General features: G+C 31.8%; 1 protein-coding gene and 1 long non-coding RNA gene across 2 annotated transcripts in view; one reads left to right on the forward strand and one right to left on the reverse strand.

Moving 5' to 3' along the window:
• The window catches only part of LOC143237539 (uncharacterized), a 307,489-nt gene that overhangs the window by 116,627 nt on the left and 168,851 nt on the right, over positions 1–22,011 (forward strand). The window lies entirely within an intron of this gene.
• The window catches only part of LOC143235113 (protogenin-like), a 58,054-nt gene continuing 41,251 nt past the window's right edge, over positions 5,209–22,011 (reverse strand). The window contains exons 5-11 of the mRNA XM_076472943.1: positions 18,965–19,112; positions 18,198–18,331; positions 12,195–12,326; positions 11,422–11,592; positions 9,217–9,492; positions 7,249–7,383; positions 5,209–5,432 (exon numbers count right to left, since the gene is read on the reverse strand). Coding sequence (XP_076329058.1) covers positions 5,224–5,432; positions 7,249–7,383; positions 9,217–9,492; positions 11,422–11,592; positions 12,195–12,326; positions 18,198–18,331; positions 18,965–19,112 — 1,205 coding nt within the window. The 3' untranslated portion in view covers positions 5,209–5,223. The remainder of the gene's footprint in view (positions 5,433–7,248; positions 7,384–9,216; positions 9,493–11,421; positions 11,593–12,194; positions 12,327–18,197; positions 18,332–18,964; positions 19,113–22,011) is intronic.

Raw genomic sequence — 22,011 nt, forward strand, 5'->3', positions numbered from 1 at the left:
ATAAAGTTTGATATTTATTTTAGAGATTTTGAGATGATAAATAGATGAAATAAGTGATTTACAATACACTGAGATAAGAGATTTCAACTGTTAACAAAGTCATAATTAAGAATGAATTTAATTTCAGATGTACAGATTAGGAAATGCTAGAGTCAAACAATGTGGGAAAAACGTTTCTGGAAACTGTTTAAGATGACTTCTTTCATCAGTTAATCATGGAACATAGTAGCAACAATGTTATTGTAGATTTATTGTAAACTTTAAATACAGAAATAATCAAAAGGGCGGAAAGAGGGGAACATCTGGGTGTCAGTAATCATTGTCTATTAAGTTTGATGCTTTACTGCATATGGAGATAAGGAATAATGATATTTTGGTTATAAATTTCAAAACAGTAAATTTTGAAGGACAGCTCGATTATTTGGAGATAATGATCAGATGTGGAGAACTTCTAACAATTTTTAAATATTCAGGATAAACAAAGTAAAGAGTCACTGAAGTAAAAAACCAGGTTGGTTCATACAGAGTTTAAGAGATAAAATTAAAAAAGAGCATTAAAAACTTAAGAAATTTAAAGTAACTAGTATGACAGGAGACAGATTATAGAAATTTAAAGTAACTAGTATGACAGGAGACAGATTATAGAAATTTAATGTAACTAGTATGACAGGAGACAGATTATGGAAATTTAAAGTAACTAGTATGACAGGAGACAGATTATAGAAATTTAAAGTAACTAGTATGACAGGAGACAGATTATGGAAATTTAAAGTAACTAGTATGACAGGAGACAGATTATGGAAATTTAAAGTAACTAGTATGACAGGAGACAGATTATAGAAATTTAATGTAACTAGTATGACAGGAGACAGATTATGGAAATTTAAAGTAACTAGTATGACAGGAGACAGATTATAGAAATTTAATGTAACTAGTATGACAGGAGACAGATTATGGAAATTTAAAGTAACTAGTATGACAGGAGACAGATTATAGAAATTTAATGTAACTAGTATGACAGGAGACAGATTATATATATTTAATGTAACTAGTATGACAGGAGACAGATTATATAAATTTAATGTAACTAGTATGACAGGAGACAGATTATAGAAATTTAATGTAACTAGTATGACAGGAGACAGATTATATATATTTAATGTAACTAGTATGACAGGAGACAGATTATATAAATTTAATGTAACTAGTATGACAGGAGACAGATTATAGACAATCAAGAAAGTTGGTGAAACTAGGGCATACAAAATGTACGAGAAAATGTTGAATGTAAAAATTAACTGTAACAACTTTTTTAAATACATTAACAGTAAACAAGATGTCAGGATGGAAATAGAACCCTTGAAAGATGATAAAGGAAGGCTTGGATGTCAGGATGGGAGTAGAACCCTTGAAAGATGATAAAGGAAGGCTTGGATGTCAGGATGTGAATAGAACCCTTGAAAGATGATAAAGGAAGGCTTGGATGTCATGATGGGGGTAGAACTCTTCAGGGATGATAAAGGAAGGCTTGGATGTCAGAATGGGGTAGAATCCTTGAGAGATGATAAAGGAAGGCTTAGATGTCAGTATGGGGTAGAATCTATGAGGGATGATAAAGGAAGACTTGGATGTCAGGATGAGGGTAGAACTTTTAAGAGATGATAAAGGAAGGCTTGTATTTCATGATTATGGACTGAGTTATTAAACTTTTATTTTTCTTTTGATTATAAGCTAATAAAAAAATGTCCCTGCTGGTACAGTGGAAAGTCTAAAGAATTACAATGCTAAAATCAGGGGTTCAATTCCCCTAGGTGGACTCATGAGATAGCCTGATATGGCTTTGCTGTAAGAAAACACACTAATGAAAATTTAAGTAGTATTCCAAATCTTGAGCAGTTGACAAATGAAAATAAGATCAAAGAAAATGGCCACATTAATCCTGAGCTGGTTAAGAAGCAAATTGGAATGTTCAGAGAATGATTGGACTCTTGGGACAGATAATATTTCTCCAAGGGTTTAGATGAAAGTGAAAAAATTGGATATAAGAGTTACTTACTACAATATATTATCAGCCTGTGAATAGATGAAAGTGAAAAAATTGGATATAAGAGTTACTTACTACAATATATTATCAGCCTGTGAATAGTTGGTAGGTACAAGATTGGATATAAGAGTTACTTACTACAATATATTATCAGCCTGTGAATAGTTTGGTAGGTACAAGATTGGATATAAGAGTTACTTACTACAATATATTATCAGCCTGTGAATAGTTGGTAGGTACAGATTGGATATAAGAGTTACTTACTACAATATATTATCAGCCTGTGAATAGTTGGTAGGTACAAGATTGGATATAAGAGTTACTTACTACAATATATTATCAGCCTGTGAATAGCTTGGTAGGTACAAGATTGGATATAAGAGTTACTTACTACAATATATTATCAGCCTGTGAATAGTTGGTAGGTACAAGATTGGATATAAGTTACTTACTACAATATATTATCAGCCTGTGAATAGTTGGTAGGTACAAGATTGGATATAAGAGTTACTTACTACAATATATTATCAGCCTGTGAATAGTTGGTAGGTACAAGATTGGATATAAGAGTTACTTACTACAATATATTATCAGCCTGTGAATAGTTGGTAGGTACAAGATTGGATATAAGAGTTACTTACTACAATATATTATCAGCCTGTGAATAGTTGGTAGGTACAAGATTGGATATAAGAGTTACTTACTACAATATATTATCAGCCTGTGAATAGTTGGTAGGTACAAGATTGGATATAAGAGTTACTTACTACAATATATTATCAGCCTGTGAATAGTTGGTAGGTACAAGATTGGATATAAGAGTTACTTACTACAATATATTATCAGCCTGTGAATAGTTGGTAGGTACAAGATTGGATATAAGAGTTACTTACTACAATATATTATCAGCCTGTGAATAGTTGGTAGGTACAAGATTGGAAGTTAACGAACGTAACTCATCTTTCCAAGACAGGTGATAAAAAATGTCCCAGTAATTACAGGAGTATTAGTTTTATGTATGATAAAAAATGTCTCAGTAATTACAGGTGTATTAGTTTTATGTAAATCATGGGAAATGGTTTTGGAAAGTCTGACAAAAGATGGTTTGAAATATCGTTTAAATAAATTAAAATTTTATTATATAGTCAACATGGTTTTGCTAAGGAAAAAATCTTACCTTACAAATCTTTTAACATTCTCTGAAAAGAATGTGTAGATGAGAGTAAGGTAACAGTTTCAGAAAGCCTTCAACAGGGTGCCACATAAAAGGTTTATAAAAAATTTTCTCTGTAGGTGCAGAGAATAAGTTAGCTAATTGGACAGAAGAAAGCAGATGGTTATTATAAATGGAGTTCATACAAACTGGATTAGTGCCACAAATGGTGTACCTAACAGCTAAGTCTTAAAGACATTTGTTGTTTTTATTTAGATCAATGACATACATGAACAAATAGTCAATAAATTTTGAAATTCCTTGGCACGTGTGTAATATTCAATGTTTAAAAATCTCAAGATTATTTTAAAACAACAATTATTTAATAACAATTCTCAAAACGAGACAGTTTCCAGTTTCAATGTAATAATAATAGTTATTGTACAAGATTAAAATCAATAAAAAAAAACTCTGAATGTTAAGACACATCTTCTTCTTCTTCTGATGTGTAGGAGACTGTTCTTCAGTCTCATTTCGTTCTGTTGTTTTAATGATTTTAATCTTGTACAATAACTTATTGGTATTTTATTGTACTTTTGACACTGGAAACTGTCTCATTTATACAACTGTGTATGAAATAATTGTGTTATAAAATAATCTTAAGTGTTTTAAAAACAGTCAATAAATTACTTAAATTTGAAGATGATATGTGTGTTAATAGCTGTGAAGAGGATGCCACTGATTTACAAAAGGATTTAGATTATTTAGTAAGTTGGTAAAATGTTTGTTTTCTTATAGCAAAGCTACATCGAGCTATCTGCTGAGCCCACCAAGGGGAATCGAACCCCTGATTTTAGCGTTGTAAATCCAGAGACATACCTCTGTACTAGCAAGGGGCAAAGTTGGTAAAATAAATGGCAGATGAGTTTTAATTATAATAAATGTAAGATAATGAGTGTGAACTATCATAATTTGAATGATAAGTAAAATCTGGATGGAAATAACCTTAACAGTTATGGAAGAAAGAGATCTTAATGTAATAGTTGACCAAACATCCATCAGTGTTGTGTTGTTTGTGATAGGGCAAATAGGATTTTAGGTTGTATCTATAGAAATATTGAATACAAGTATAGAGAGATTATAATTTCATTGCACAGGTCACTGGTTAGACCACCTTTGGAATGCTGTGTTCAGTCTTGGACTCCTAAACCTTAAAAAACACGTCAAATTGTTGGAAATGGTTCAGAGAAGGCTTACTATATTGGTGCCTCGGATGGAGGAGTTGTCATATGAGAGGTTGAAATCTCTCATGCTGTTTTCTATTGAATAAAAAAGAGTTTGGGGGTCTGATTGAGGTCTTTAAGATTGTAACTAGTATTGACATAGGTGGGGTATCAGCTTTTTATCACACTTAATGGTGAGAATCGTAGGACAAAGGGAAAAAAACATTTAGCAGGGCAAGAGTCACTTCAATTAACACAATTTTATTTTTTCTAAAAGGGTGGTTGACCTTTGGAATGGGTTACTTTTAGAGGCAGTAAACTTAAGTGAGTTTAAGAGAAAACATTATAAGTATATGAATGATAAGGACCAGCTTTAAGATTTCTTGAGTTTATTTATTAATGGTTTTGGTTTAGTTTAGAGGGTGGAACACCCAAGATGGACCAACAGGTTCCATGTTGTCCAAAAGCATCATATTATGTAAAAATTATATTAAAAGCTGAGTAGCTACTTACTTAAATGAAAGCATTTTTGATCATTTAAATATCTATTAAAGTAGTACATATCACTTTTTAAAAAAAATCACACAAAAACAATGGTTACAACTGTGTATCTCAAAACAGCTGGTATGGATATTAACACTTTTACTAATAAAGTAGAGAACAATGTTTCGACCTTCCTAGGTCACCTTCACGTTAACAAAGAGATGGTTACAACAATACATCTTTACCTATATGATGCTATGGTTACAATCATAAATCTTTATTTATATGATGTTATAAAAATGACCAGTGTATGTTCTTAGCTACATAAAACTAACTACTTGGTACTTTATGACAAAGGTGAAATTACAAGCCTTACCATCTTCTCCAGTCAAGTGATAAATAACCTCCGATTGCTCACTGGCACTTTGTTCACTGTAGGCTCGAACATAAAAGCTGTAATTGGTGTAAGGTTTAAGCTTGGTGATAACCTCAGTAGTGTTGACAGCTACCACCTGAGATTCCAATCCACCTACTTACAAATAAGCATAGTTCATCAAAAAATGTAATCTCTACTTTATAAGAACAAATGTTTTTGTAGCTTCAGTTCCTATTTAACATGTAATCCCTACTTTATAAGAACAAATGTTTTTGTAGCTTCAGTTCCTATTTAACATGTAATCCCTACTTTATAAGAATAAATGTTTTTGTAGCTTCAGTTCCTATTTAACATGTAATCCCTACTTTATAAGAATAAATGTTTTTGTAGCTTCAGTTCCTATTTAACATGTAATCCCTTCTTTATAACAATAAATGTTTTTGTAGCTTCAGTTCCTATTTAACATGTAATCCCTTCTTTATAAGAATAAATGTTTTTGTAGCTTCAGTTCCTATTTAACATGTAATCCCTACTTTATAAGAATAAATGTTTTTGTAGCTTCAGTTCCTATTTAACATGTAATCCCTACTTTATAAGAATAAATGTTTCTGTAGCTTCAGTTCCTACTTAACATGTAATCCCTTCTTTATAAGAATAAATGTTTTTGTAGCTTCAGTTCCTACTTAACATGTAATCCCTTCTTTATAAGAATAAATGTTTTTGTAGCTTCAGTTCCTATTTAACATGTAATCCCTACTTCATAAGAACAAATGTTTTTGTAGCTTCAGTTCCTATTTAACAATTTCAAAGTTAGAGATGTCAGAAATATGCATTAAGGTTTTGGAATTGCCAGTTGTAGAGCACAGTTCAGTTACAAACACACTGAAAAGCCTAAAATGAAATAAATATTATCAAAGCAACAGGAATCTAACATATAGCACATAAAAATGGCAAAAACTTTTTAAAATGGAAGAAATATGTAACCAATAACATCCTCAAATAACTTGTTTTCTTCTCACAGTTAACAGCAGAAAATCTTACAAACCAAAATTCAAATTATGTAACACATACATTAGTACAATGAACTACAAGAAATTAGCCCCAATTCTTATTTTTCAACAGCAGAACTTGTATTTACGTAACACCCTAATCCTTGTTGCTGCTCTGACAGTATTGGAAGATTTTTGTTTAATAAAGTACATTATGGTATTAATGAAAGAACTGCTTGGGTAAGGAAATTATATAATGGTGAAACATTTACCAAATCAAAATAATTTTATTCGTGAATAAAAAAAAAATTCAAGTAACATTCTTCACTAGATTTTCATGTTGTTTTACATTTTGTAACATGTTATGTCAGAATTACACTCTGTGATATAAATGCAATCTACGCAATTGTTTCAATACGCATGTAGTTCCATACTGAGAGTGAAATGTGAAATTTGTCTGATTTAGAATTAAGATTTAAAGGGTAGATATGATACACATCCATACCAATCATTGCTGACACTCTGTGAAGGTATTAATTGTGTACTTCTCAAAAAATCTAACTATTTAATGATTTTTATGATAATACAATGTCATATATACTTTTCTTAATTATTCATTCTATATTACGACCATACATTCACGTCATTACGTATTAGTTACTGCGTGCATACGTATTGTCTCTCCTATGGGTCAGGTGTTCTGTGTGGGAACAATATATACTTTTATTAATTATTCATTCTATATTACGACCATACGTACATTCACGTCATTACGTATTAGTTACTGCGTGCATACGTATTGTCTCTCCTATGGGTCAGGTGTTCTGTGTGGGAACACTGTTGGTGCTACTTTTGGTATAGTTCTGGCTTGATGTAGAAACAAGTAAAACTTTGTTCACTATTCTAAACACAAAGAGGTGCTGTTCTCGTTAAAATATCCTACAAAAAATTCTCAGTCAAACAAATGAAGTATTCTATACCTGAAGAAGGAGAAAAATGAACTGTATAAGCCTTGATGTCTTTACTGTTAGTGGCTGGAGGGTTCCATGAAAGCATGACAGAAGAACTAGATAAAGTTTGAGCTATCAAGTTGTGTGGTGCATCTGGTTGAACACCTAAAGTAAACAATGGTAAATCAGTAACTTGTGCACCTACAACAAAAAAAAAACTAATCTCTTAAGTGACAAAAAACAAACATTTATGCAGTTGGTTTCATTCAAAATTAAACCCAATTGAATGTACAGAATAGTTTTGATCTGTTTGGAATTTTATGCAAAGCTACAAGAGAGCTATCTTCTTTAGCTGTCCCTAATTTAACAGTGTAAGACTAGAGGGAAGGCAGCTAGTCATCACCACCGACCACCAACTCTTGGGCTACTCTTTTACCAATGAATAGTGGGAATGACCATCATATTATAATGCCCCCACAGCTGAAAGGGCAAGCATGTTTGATGAGACAATGATTCAAACCCACAATCCTCAGATTGTGAGTCAAACACCCTATCCACTTGGCTGATATATAATAGAACATCTCACAGAAAATGTAAAAACATGATACAATATTTTACATATAAATATATACATAATTAAAACACAATTTTATTAGTAGCTTAATATTTTAACACCATAACATTAATTCATATGTAACACAGAAAAACAAAATAATCTTTATTTTAAAAATATGAAATTTAACAGGCATTATTACCTTCTTAGCATTTTTTAAATATATATTTAGGCTGTGATTGTTTTTCATTTCAACCATCTTAAAGTAAAATTTCAATAAATTGTTTAAGTTACAGACTACAAATGTTCTTAGGTGAAAGTTACAAGGAAGTAATTTGTATGTTTCTTTATATTTATTTTCTGTAGCATTGAATATGGATTATTTGACAAAGAAGCTGTGCAAGAATTAAAAGTTAAGTCTAATTACCATTTAAATAACTGTTTGTCACTGAGTTAGGCCTGTTTCAGATGAAAATATATGGAGTCTCCAATATACATAAAGAATATTATCTGGTCAGACCAACAGTTTCTAATATGCATTTAGGTGACTGAGACAGTCCTTGTTTATGGAATCTTGCTCCAGAGTCCATAAAATTTCTTTATGATGTGTATAAATGTTTTATTTTTATTTTATTAGTAATCTATAAGTTTTTCACACTTGCATTCAATATCCTGTATGTAGAAATTGTGAAACAACAGATACATATTTCTGACCTTAGTCAGGGAAATTATCACACAGCTCAGAATGACCGAGCACGACCTTTGCTACTTCATGCAGTTGACTCTAAGGCATTTGAATATGCACCCATCAAAAGTAAACAAAAAAACAGATCGGAATTCAAACTATGGTATCATTCATAGCCGAGATTCAATTTTTAAATAAAAACATTAATTTACATAACTAATGAGTGAACGTGAATGCCAGTTAGCAGAATCTTATGACAAACTCTTGGCCACAAGACATTGCTGAACTAATTTTATTTGTCAGTAACTTATCTGCAGTAGATATAATGCACATAAATATATCCTTCATCTGATTACGTTTATTATTTACAATAATTGATTACTCACAACTTTTGCTAAAAAACAAAAATGGAGGTAGAGTCCCAGTTTTAAGACCAGAAAATCTGAATCTGTCTCAGTTTTATTATTTCAAAATTTGGTCAAATCAAGAACTAGTTGTTTGGTTTATTTATTTGTCATGTTCCTTTTGAATTTTCTAATAAAATTAGAAATTTCCATTTCCATACAAATGTGTAATGTGCAAACTTGGTAAAAGTTTTAAAACTAACAGATGAACTAGTGTACCAAAATAGAGATTTAAAATTTATAAAATATGCTTCAGAAATTACTAGGACTTCCAAAACAAATATTTATTTCCATTTAATAACAACACATCCTACTGATAGAAGTGTGAGGGTTTTTGAGGAGCTAAGAATACACACCTGTACTTTTTACAAACAGTCGTGTAGCTACTGACCTAGTACCAGCCTTATTACTAGCTACACATTGATATATTCCAGAGTCTGACATCATTGTCTGAGTAATAACCAACTCTCCATCTGTTTTAAATTTTATGCGTCCATTTAAGTACATAGGTTTTCCATTCTTTAGCCACTGTACAGATGGAGATGGAATTCCATTCACGACACACAAGAAACGAGCTGTCTGAGGCGTGGGTTTTACAATACTTACAGGACGCTCTATGAAGTTTGGTGTAACTAGTAAAACAAAACAAAAAAGCACAACACTGGTTACATGCAATTACAATGTCCAGACACAGCCTTACAGGTGATACTATATAACTTATGGTAAACATTTGGTGAACAGAAAGCTTGCTTTCCAACAATACGAACATCAATAATATTAACAGTGAATACTTCAAATTACTTTCAAAATTACAGCAAATTAATTTTATAGATCAAACCTTAAAATCCCTGTAATTAGTACAATTAATAAAATAAACTGTTTTTTAATACTTACTTATACAGATTAGAATGTATTGTCATTATTAATGATACTATAAACCCAATAAATCTCATGAGGATCAGTCAGCTAATTAGATGTACATTGTTTTTTAAACTATTTACTATGCTGAGAATGCAAAACAAACTCTATAATAAAACTACAAAACTATTATTATCAAAATAAATATTGATATGTTACACATTCTAACTAATATTGTTAAAAACAGTTAACATAAATGTGTATTTTATTTATGGGACACAAAATGTTGAGCATATGCTGCTAATCAAATAAGCTGAGAAGTTTAACTACTAAAACATACTTTATTTGAAATATCTGTATTTGAAAATGGCAAGTTTATAGTTTCAAATGTTTTTGTTTTATTGAAACTTGAATGTCTGACAAATAATGTTGATATCTAAATTCATTTTTCTAAAGTTAAAGTGGACAAACTTGTTAGACTATGCAAAGAAAAACTTGATACATATGTAACAAAATAAAATCAAGCGGAAAGCTTTATTATAGTTTTTATTTACATAAGTTCAAGTTTTGGGCAGAACTTCTTTGATTGTTTGTTGAATTTATCACAAAGCTACTCAGGGCCTATCTACGCTACCTTTCCCTAATTTAGACAGCTTGTGAACACTGCCCATTGCCAGCTCTTGGGCTACTCTTTTACCAATAAAAAGTGGGATTGACTGTTACATTATCATACCACCATGATTGAAATGGCAAGAATGGTTAGTGACAGAATGCGAGTCAACTGCCCTGCTTATCTCCTGAACTATTAGGTGTTCTTTATATTTGTTGAAAGGCACACTGGATACACGTGGTGACAATTAAGTTACACAGCCCACCATGTGAAACAGTGGTAATCATTATGAAATGCATTATCACATAAGCATTTGCATTTGCTAAAATGTTAATAAAACACTTGGAGAGTGTTGATGAAATATTCTACTTTTATCAAGAGAAAAACTGTGTAACGTTTACTAAATTCAACAGTTTTTACTGATTTATCCTCTAAACCTTTAATATTCAACCAAATTACTGATGATAGCACAAAGATTAACATTGGTTACTGGTCTTCTTTCTCTTTAATAATATTACAGTTCATTAATTAATTATTGAAACTGACAAACCTTTGCTTAGATCTTTTATTTCTAGAAATAAACTTATATTTGTATGGTATTTCACACCATTTGGTAACCCAAAATAATTTAAGCAGTGCAAAGTGCATCAGACATCCAATAAAACTTTAATGGTTTCTGTATGGTTTAACTTGTTTATATATCATCTTATTAGAAGATTTTAGTGTTTTATAATTAAATAATAATGATATAAATACTCTAATAAGTGTTTAGTAACTCCTTTTTTCTCACTCATTAAATAAACAATTGGAATTTCTTTTAATAAACATGTGTTTATAGGTCTTCTCATAAACTATGCTTAAAATAAAAATTACTTTTATGTTCAATTTTTTTCCTCTATTTATCTAATAATTAATTACTTATTTATGGAGTCATGGATTGAGTTTAACACCTCCCAGAATTTTGTTCATTAATAGTCACAAATTATCTTTAACTGATTATAGTTAAACATCCTTCATGTGCAAATGTTTTACTAATGAATAATTAGAGGTTTCACTATCAGCTTCTATTTTAGCAGCAACAAAAAACATGTACCATAAACAGTTAATGTGGAACTCTGTGTTTCTGATTTTGTTCTCCCAGTTGTAACATCCGTAACAGTTGCTGTGCACACGTATGATCCAGCATCTTCAGCTCTGAGAGAGTGTATAACAAGATTTCCTTGTCCAAGTAGGGATACCCGTTCACTGGAAAGTTTCTTACCATCTAGTAAAATATTTTATAAAAAAGCATCTGTTCTGAACTCAAAGATACTAGACAGCATATCTTTCAACTTTTAGAAAATTTAGCCCAACAGGAGAAACATGAAGTTAACAACCAATAATCCATTTAAGTCAAGAATTAAAGAAAAAACTGTTTCCTAATGTACAGTAAATGTCCAAACAAAGTAAATTAAACATTATCGTTTGATAAATATTCAAATTATTTGGTAAACTATGAACTAGTTCTATGTCTAACTGTGGTGTTTGCTTTCTGATGAAGATATAAGGTAAAAACATTATAGGCAAATAAACCTACAAGTTAAAATATTAAACATATTTAGTTCATGTGTCTTTAACTGTAGGAAACAGATATTTAAGTAAACAATATGTGCACCTTAAAAAGCAAAGTTACCTGAGTAAACAATATATACACCAAGTTTCCATAAAGTTGAGAGTGATATATTTTTAAAACTTTACATAATATAAACCTGAAAAAAACAACAAAAAACACCTTTGATGATATTTTGGTAGCTATATAAAAGGTATGAATTTGAAAAAACAAAAAATAATTTACTAAAAATAGATAATAAATTTTAAAAACATTACCTGCTCTCTTCCAAGATACCATGGGCATTGGTTTCCCCGTCACCATACATTCTAGGACTGCAGACTCGTTAACAATCTTCACTATTGACTGGGAGAAACTAAGGAACTGGATTGCGAGTGATTTTAAAGTGCCTATATTATGAACACTTATTAAGTTACAGGCACTTGGTAAGTTCTTTTATGGTTAAATTCACAAGACTGAGAATCTATTCCACAAATATATATAAAAAAAACAATTCTACCAAATGAATAGGATCCTACTGTATAACTTAAATTAATAGATGTCTTACTACAAATTGTTTCTGTTGCAGAGACAAAGTGAATGTAAAAAGAAAGATGTTTAGAACCATTATTTTAAAGAAATGGTAGTAGACCTATGCTTTTAGATCACCAAAAAAAACTATTTTGCTTTTCAGTTATAACTTAACATACATAATTACACATTACAAATAACAAAACATAGTATTAATCTTTTTACACTGTCACAGGCAAATAATTCTTACAATAATATTAACTTAATCCACAGCACAACAATATATTAATATTAGCTACATTAATTGTTGTATTTCAGTAGTAACTGCCACAAGTTAAATCACTTACTTATTTCTACCTCCACAGAAAAGTTCCTAATATAGTAAATGCGTTCTTTTTTAACTATAATATATAAATAATTAATCTAAGAAATAAGTATTATTTGTTATACTTTAAACTAGGTTAGCACATTGTTTAGCATGTGACCATGCTTAATGACCAATCTGGATATCACAAGATTTAGACACATCACTCCAATTTAGAACTGCTTACCAAGGTCAAAATAACTACTATCATAGTGACCATTGCCTAACAGACTATTCTTAATTAACACTTAAACAGCAGGAATGTTAAAGGTAACAGCTCATCACAGATGTAAAAAATCTTAATATTTGGTATTCTATAATAAATTTTGAACAATATATGAAACAAAATGAAAACAAAAGCATAATAAACACCTATTTATTACAAGTTTAAATATCCCTTAGGGTATGAAAATCACACAAACGTTTCCCAATACACAGTACTGCTCTAGATTCTTTACAACAGGTAGTTCCCACCTTTCTCTTCTTTTCTTTTCTTGTTGATGCATACATATATGCATTGTTTTTGTCCACTGTTTTAGCTCTTGAGAATGGAATGCTTTCTAAAAAGTGCTGAAAAAATGCTTGTTTATCAAACAAGTCTATCAGGAACAGAAAGGCCATGTCATCCTCCATCCTTTTCCAAAAATTGGTAAGTTTCATTGTAACTAAACTGCCTCAATAGTAGCTTTTTGACAGTTTTTACTAGATACACATCATAATAATTCAAAGTTGAAGTATTAACTAGGTGGAAAAACAGTTTCTTGTACCACCTCACACCACACTTGTCCAGTTTGCCACTATGTCAACTTGCCTCATGTTGACAGTATAATGTAAAACCATATTTGTCCAGTTTGCACGTCACTTTTGTGAATTAGCCTAATGTTAACAGTATAATGTAAAACCATATTTGTCCAGTTTGCACGTCACTTTTGTGAACTAGCCTAATGTTAACAGTATAATGTAAAACCATATTTGTTCAGTTTGCACGTCACTTTTGTGAACTAGCCTAATGTTAACAGTATAATGTAAAACCATATTTGTCCAGTTTGCACGTCACTTTTGTGAACTAGCCTAATGTTAACAGTATAATGTAAAACCATATTTGTCCAGTTTGCACGTCACTTTTGTCAACTAGCCTCATGTTAACAGTATAATGTAAAACCATATTTGTCCAGTTTGCATGCTACTTTTGTGAACTAGCCTCATGTTGACAGTATAACCTAAAACCATATTTGTCCAGTTTGCATGCTACTTTTGTGAACTAGCCTCATGTTGATAGTATAATCTAAAACCATATTTGTCCAGTTTGCATGCTACTTTTGTGAACTAGCCTCATGTTGATAGTATAATCTAAAACCATATTTGTCCAGTTTGCCACTAAAATACTTCCTTACTTCTTGGTCTCATCATCTACCTTCTTCAGATGTGCACATTTAGGCATGTTATTCTTGGAATTACTACAAGTGTACATTTCCTGAACAGTTGTATCTTCCCATTTCTAAAACTGTACATTTCCTCAATAGTTGTATCTTCCCTTTTCTACAACTGTACATTTCTTCAATAGTTGTATCTTCCCATTTCTACAACTGTACATTTCCTCAATAGTTGTATCTTCCCTTTTCTACAACTGTACATTTCTTCAATAGTTGTATCTTCCCATTTCTACAACTGTACATTTCCTCAATAGTTGTATCTTCCCTTTTCTACAACTGTACATTTCCTCAATAGTTGTATCTTCCCATTCCTACAACTGTACATTTCCTCAATAGTTGTATCTTCCCTTTTCTACAACTGTACATTTCTTCAATAGTTGTATCTTCCCATTTCTACAACTGTACATTTCCTCAATAGTTGTATCTTCCCTTTTCTACAACTGTACATTTCTTCAATAGTTGTATCTTCCCATTTCTACAACTGTACATTTCCTCAATAGTTGTATCTTCCCTTTTCTACAACTGTACATTTCCTCAATAGTTGTATCTTCCCATTTCTACAACTGTACATTTCCTCAGTAGTTGTATCTTCCCATTTCTACAAGTGTATATTTCCTCAGTAGTTGTATCTTCCCATTTCTACAAGTGTACATTTCCTCAATAGTTGTATCTTCCCATTTCTACAAGTGTATATTTCCTCAGTAGTTGTATCTTCCCATTTCTACAAGTGTACACTTCCTCAGTAGTTGTATCTTCCCATTTCTACAAGTGTACATTTCCTCAATAGTTGTATCTTCCCATTTCTACAAGTGTACATTTCCTCAATAGTTGTATCTTCCCATTTCTACAAGTGTATATTTCCTCAGTAGTTGTATCTTCCCATTTCTACAAGTGTATATTTCCTCAGTAGTTGTATCTTCCCATTTCTACAAGTGTACACTTCCTCAATGGTTGTAACTTTCCATTTCTACAACTGTACATTTCCTCAATAGTTGTATCTTCCCATTTCTACAAGTGTATATTTCCTCAGTAGTTGTATCTTCCCATTTCTACAAGTGTATATTTCCTCAGTAGTTGTATCTTCCCATTTCTACAAGTGTATATTTCCTCAGTAGTTGTATCTTCCCATTTCTACAAGTGTACATTTCCTCAATAGTTGTATCTTCCCATTTCTACAAGTGTACATTTCCTCAATAGTTGTATCTTCCCATTTCTACAAGTGTATATTTCCTCAGTAGTTGTATCTTCCCATTTCTACAAGTGTATATTTCCTCAGTAGTTGTATCTTCCCATTTCTACAAGTGTACACTTCCTCAATGGTTGTAACTTCCCATTTCTACAACTGTACATTTCCTCAATAGTTGTATCTTCCCATTTCTACAAGTGTATATTTCCTCAGTAGTTGTATCTTCCCATTTCTACAACTGTATATTTCCTCAATAGTTGTATCTTCCCATTTCTACAAGTGTATATTTCCTCAATAGTTGTATCTTCCCATTTCTACAAGTGTATATTTCCTCAGTAGTTGTATCTTCCCATTTCTACAAGTGTACATTTCCTCAGTAGTTGTATCTTCCCATTTCTACAACTGTATATTTCCTCAATAGTTGTATCTTCCCATTTCTACAAGTGTATATTTCCTCAATAGTTGTATCTTCCCATTTCTACAAGTGTATATTTCCTCAATAGTTGTATCTTCCCATTTCTACAAGTGTACACTTCCTCAATGGTTGTAACTTCCCATTTCTACAACTGTATATTTCCTCAATAGTTGTATCTTCCCATTTCTACAAGTGTATCTTTCCTCAGTAGTTGTATCTTCCCATTTCTACAACTGTACATTTCCTCAATAGTTGTATCTTCCCATTTCTACAACTGTACATTTCCTCAGTAGTTGTATCTTCCCATTTCTACAAGTGTATATTTCCTCAGTAGTTGTATCTTCCCATTTCTACAAGTGTATATTTCCTCAGTAGTTGTATCTTCCCATTTCTACAAGTGTATATTTCCTCAATAGTTGTATCTTCCCATTTCTACAAGTGTATATTTCCTCAGTAGTTGTATCTTCCCATTTCTACAAGTGTACACTTCCTCAATGGTTGTATCTTCCCATTTCTACAAGTGTATATTTCCTCAGTAGTTGTATCTTCCCATTTCTACAACTGTACATTTCCTCAGTAGTTGTATCTTCCCATTTCTACAAGTGTATATTTCCTCAGTAGTTGTATCTTCCCATTTCTACAAGTGTATATTTCCTCAGTAGTTGTATCTTCCCATTTCTACAAGTGTACACTTCCTCAATGGTTGTAACTTCCCATTTCTACAACTGTACATTTCCTCAATAGTTGTATCTTCCCATTTCTACAACTGTATATTTCCTCAATAGTTGTATCTTCCCATTTCTACAACTGTACATTTCCTCAATAGTTGTATCTTCCCATTTCAACAACTGTACATTTCCTCAGTAGTTGTATCTTCCCATTTCTACAAGTGTATATTTCCTCAATAGTTGTATCTTCCCATTTCTACAACTGTACATTTCCTCAGTAGTTGTATCTTCCCATTTCTACAAGTGTATATTTCCTCAGTAGTTGTATCTTCCCATTTCTACAAGTGTATATTTCCTCAGTAGTTGTATCTTCCCATTTCTACAAGTGTATATTTCCTCAGTAGTTGTATCTTCCCATTTCTACAAGTGTATATTTCCTCAGTAGTTGTATCTTCCCATTTCTACAAGTGTATATTTCCTCAGTAGTTGTATCTTCCCATTTCTACAAGTGTATATTTCCTCAGTAGTTGTATCTTCCCATTTCTACAAGTGTATATTTCCTCAGTAGTTGTATCTTCCCATTTCTACAAGTGTATATTTCCTCAGTAGTTGTATCTTCCCATTTCTACAAGTGTATATTTCCTCAATGGTTGTAACTTCCCATTTCTACAACTGTACATTTCCTCAGTAGTTGTATCTTCCCTTTTCTACAATTGTACATTTCCTCAGTAGTTGTATCTTCCCATTTCTACAACTGTACATTTCTTCAATAGTTGTATCTTCCCATTTCTTACTTCATGAAGTAGTGTTACTTTCACTTTCCTTGGAATTAAAGGGTTTACAAAACTCATAATATCTGTTTGATTCTCACACAATACGACTCATTATACTTGGATCAAATATAGCAGAAAAAGATTCAAATTCTTTAGATTCATCCATGGGCCTAAATGTACTTGTGAATCAAGTGTTTCTATTATCAACAAAATGAATGGATCAAAATCGTGACAACTTACCCTTTAGGAACTGATGGATTCTACTTCACTATCTAAATCACATTCAGAGCTTGAAACAATTGAATTTGATGATGATGAAAAATCTGAAAAGTTTACTTCATTATTGAAATAATCATAACGTGCTAATACTTCTGTTTTTACTTTTGATGAAAAACAGTTTTGTTTCATCCCCTAAGCTGATACATCCTTTCTTGATTTACACTGAGGAAATGACTCAGATGCAATACTTTGAGTAGATACAGTCACTTTGGTGTGAGGGGCTTGCCAACTAATGTTTCACGCCTGTATCATCAATTGATGACAGCTGTAGTGAGTACAAAGTATGAAATCATCAGTTGATGATGGATTCCATTTAAGGTAAAGAAATTATATTTAGTGTCCCATAGCACCACAAAAATTGAAAGAGCAGTGCATCTTCAGTGGCATACTACCATTAGACCAAGCTAACCCAATCATTAATTCAGGTTGCAAAGGTGGACACAAAAATATCCCAAATTTCTTAGGAAATAAACAGTAGTTGTATTTTTCTTACTATATCATCTAATAAGTCCCAGAATTTTCAATATGTATAATAAAAAAAAAAAAACAGGTAACCAAACATTAGCAGAAGTGTGATTATCTGTAACTTCTTATCAATTTTGACAACTATGCTACAGTATGAAAACAGATACCTGATTTAACAGTTAACAAAGCATAGCTGCTAGGCCTTGTATATGCAGGGTTACTTGCAATACAGCGATAAAGTCCTTGATCATCACTGGAGATGTCTGTAATCTGCAGGATTCCTGAGTCCAGCAGGGTATATCTGGAAAAGTCCAAAAAAAGAAGTAATTCACTAGTAGATGAAAAAATAGTGTTAACACAAAACAAGTTTTTAAATGAATTCAACAGTGTATGTCATGGCTATGTATTAGTTGCTTCTTATTATATATACACTGTCATGTAGTAAGTTTAATAAAATTATTTTCATTTGATATATATTGTAATCATCTATAAAAATGTATGAAGGTCTCTAAAACTTCTTTCATTCACAGACACAACATATATATATATATATTAATATCATTAGCTTGTGCAACACTATCAGTAAATTTAATTATATACATGTAAAAGAAGCTACTTAAATTAAACTAATATTAAATTAATAAATATATGTTTTGAAGTTCGCAACTGAACAGACATTATTTAGTACAAGTTAAGACAACACATCTGTGTCTGGATCTCTTACACTGACTTCGATGATTCTGTACAAGCTAATTTAATTTGTATTGTGTAAAATATTTAATATATGGAAGTACATGATGTTTGATAACAGGTATAAATATTTATGATAATTTGACAAGGCCCAAATATTATGAAACAAAGCTGACTGTTTGTATTATAAATACTTCACACACCTTATTACTTCAATCTCTCTCATTACAAAACAATGACAAACCTGCTTTCATTTTGAGGTAGGTCCTGGCCATCTCGTTGCCAGGTGATTATCGCAGGGGGAACAGCAGTAATTTGGCACAACAAACGGGCTACACCCCCTCCTTCCACTGTCAATGGCTGGGGTTGTAATGAATATTCTTTATCCATACCTGTGAAAATAGAAAAAGACCTCAAAATTATCCATAATATTTATTAAAATGGACAAGGATACATCTGGAAAATATTGCATCAAAAGTTTTACACAAATATGTTTTTACGAAATATTATATCAAAAAGGCTTAACAAACTGATATTTCGCTTAAATGACATCGAGATAAGTTGTTCTTAAAATGAAACTTGTAACATTCCATGGAGATATTGAAATACTTAAAATATATTCAAGATCAAATAAAAACTGCACTATTTAAATAATTAAGTGGTATTAACACTTTAGTTGAAAAATCAAAATGATAAATAATTTATCTTCACAATGAAATCAGCTTTTAAGAACTAGTTTACAAGAGAAAGTAAGTGTGTATATAAAAACTTACAAACTAATAAAGTTCCTTAAAAAATATCTAGAAAGGGGAAGGAAATAGAATCACATATGCCTATATATATTATAAATGCATAAACTTGCGATGATATGCACTAAAAACAATCTATCTAAAATTTGGGTAGTTCTAAAGCAGTGAGCCTAATACAATTTTTCTCAGCTACTGATTCACAAACAGGTCAGTCGAACAATACCACCTATCTGATCCATGGTATTTCATGAAAACAAACAAACAAAAAAAGGATAAAATATTTATAAGTAAGTTGTAATACTTTTTTTATCATACTCTCATTTCAGTGGTCCATGACAGTTTAAGAAGACAATGAGCCAGTCCCTTGTATTTAAAAAGTTGATAGCTGCTGAGCATTCATTAACTAATGTATCATGCTGATCTTGCTCAGATCTGCTGCTGCCAATGGAGTCAACCCACATCTGCTTAGCTAGGGACAATATCACTCATTTAGCAGGTACCATTGTCACTGTAATAAGCTTATTAAAGGTGGTTGAGTTAGATTGGAGTACACAAGAATCACTTGTTACAATGGAGTCAACCCACATCTGCTTAGCTAGGGACAATATCACTCATTTAGCAGGTACCATTGTCACTGTAATAAGCTTATTAAAGGTGGTTGAGTTAGATTGGAGTACACAAGAATCACTTGTTACAATGGAGTCAACCCACATCTGCTTAGCTAGGGACAATATCACTCATTTAGCAGGTACCATTGTCACTGTAATAAGCTTATTAAAGGTGGTTGAGTTAGATTGGAGTACACAAGAATCACTTGTTACAATGGAGTCAACCCACATCTGCTTAGCTAGGGACAATATCACTCATTTAGCAGGTACCATTGTCACTGTAATAAGCTTATTAAAGGTGGTTGAGTTAGATTGAGTACACAAGAATCACTTGTTACAATGGAGTCAACCCACATCTGCTTAGCTAGGGACAATATCACTCATTTAGCAGGTACCATTGTCACTGTAATAAGCTTATTAAAGGTGGTTGAGCTGGATTGGAGTACACAAGAATCACTTGTTACAATGGAGACAAATAGAACCAAACTGATGGTTTAGTTTAAAAGCAAATGGGTAAATAGTCTAACAATTGTATCACCACAAGTTTGGTATCACACATTTTAAGTTTTTGGTCAAGAAGTTGTGTGAAAACAAAAGTTTCTTTGTAATGTACTGTTCCCTCTTGACAATTTACTGAAAAATTGGCTGTATGAAAACAAAATTCCTGAAATGAAATGTTACGAAAGCCCAACTAGTGTATGTATAAACTTCTACTATTATAACTGCAAAAAATATATCTCAATCAAATTTCATTCACAAAAAGATGTATTTCAACAATATTTGTTCATCTTAATTCTACATTTCTACACATAAACTCCAATTTACAAAAGAAAAAATAAAGTTTTTAAAAACCCAAACAGTGTGATGATGCACAGATGGGAGGGGGTGATTGGGGCACATTATTTACTATATTAACCTGATCACTGAATCAAAGTTGAAGCATGATATTCCCTGATAATTATGAAAAAGTATCTTTTTCCCCATTTAAAGGGAGACTTCACTACGGGGTTAAAAGTTGAAAGTACGTGCCTCCAGTTTTACCGCCTGTAAAATGGTGAACAGAATAAATTCCATCTGTGTAACAGCAAGTAGTCCAATTAAACTATTTTCAATAACATTAAAATCAACATTACTGAATACTATGTATTCTCAAGATGGCTGGTATGAATAACTTTAATTAAAATAAAGTACAGAACAACGTTTCGACCTCTTAGGTCATCTTCAGGTTAACAAAGAGGGTTTGCAGTCAGTTTGTGGTCTAGATTCATTTTTTGTTTCTGCAAGTTGTTTAGTTCTTTGTATTTTGAATTTAACACAGCTTTAAGAAGTTGTTTTTTTCCTGTGAATTATGGATAATGTTTGTACACTGGATAACAAAATAAATAAATAAATTATTGGATAACAAACTCTCTTTGTTAACCTGAAGATGACCTAAGAAGGTCGTAGCGTTGTTCTGTACTTTATTTTAATTAAAGTTCTAATGCTCATAGTATCTATATTGAGAGTACACTTATATTCAAGTGGGTTTCTCGTCATCACGAATTACTGAACACTGTCCACGAGATTTGGTTGAGAGCTAAATATTGAAAACAAAATACAAAAATTAACTAAATACTGACTCTCTGACAAGCACTACAAAACAGAACTACAGTTAGATAAAAAGATGCACAGCCTGGCATGGCCAGGTGGTTAAGGCACTCGACTCGTAATCCGAGGGTCGCAGGTTTGAATCCTCCTGTCACAAAAGAGGCTCGCCCTTTCAGCCATGGGGCATTATAATGTGACGATCATCCCAATATTCGTTGGTAAAAGAGTTGCCCAAGAGTTGGCTGTGGGTAGTGATGACTAGTTGCCTTCCCTTTAATGTAGCTTTGTGCGAAATTCAAACCAAAAAATGCACACATTTTGGCGTCGATAATTTTGAAATAAATAAA

This window comes from Tachypleus tridentatus, chromosome 2 (assembly GCF_004210375.1).
Source record: "Tachypleus tridentatus isolate NWPU-2018 chromosome 2, ASM421037v1, whole genome shotgun sequence".
In the NCBI taxonomy this organism is placed as follows: domain Eukaryota; kingdom Metazoa; phylum Arthropoda; class Merostomata; order Xiphosura; family Limulidae; genus Tachypleus; species Tachypleus tridentatus.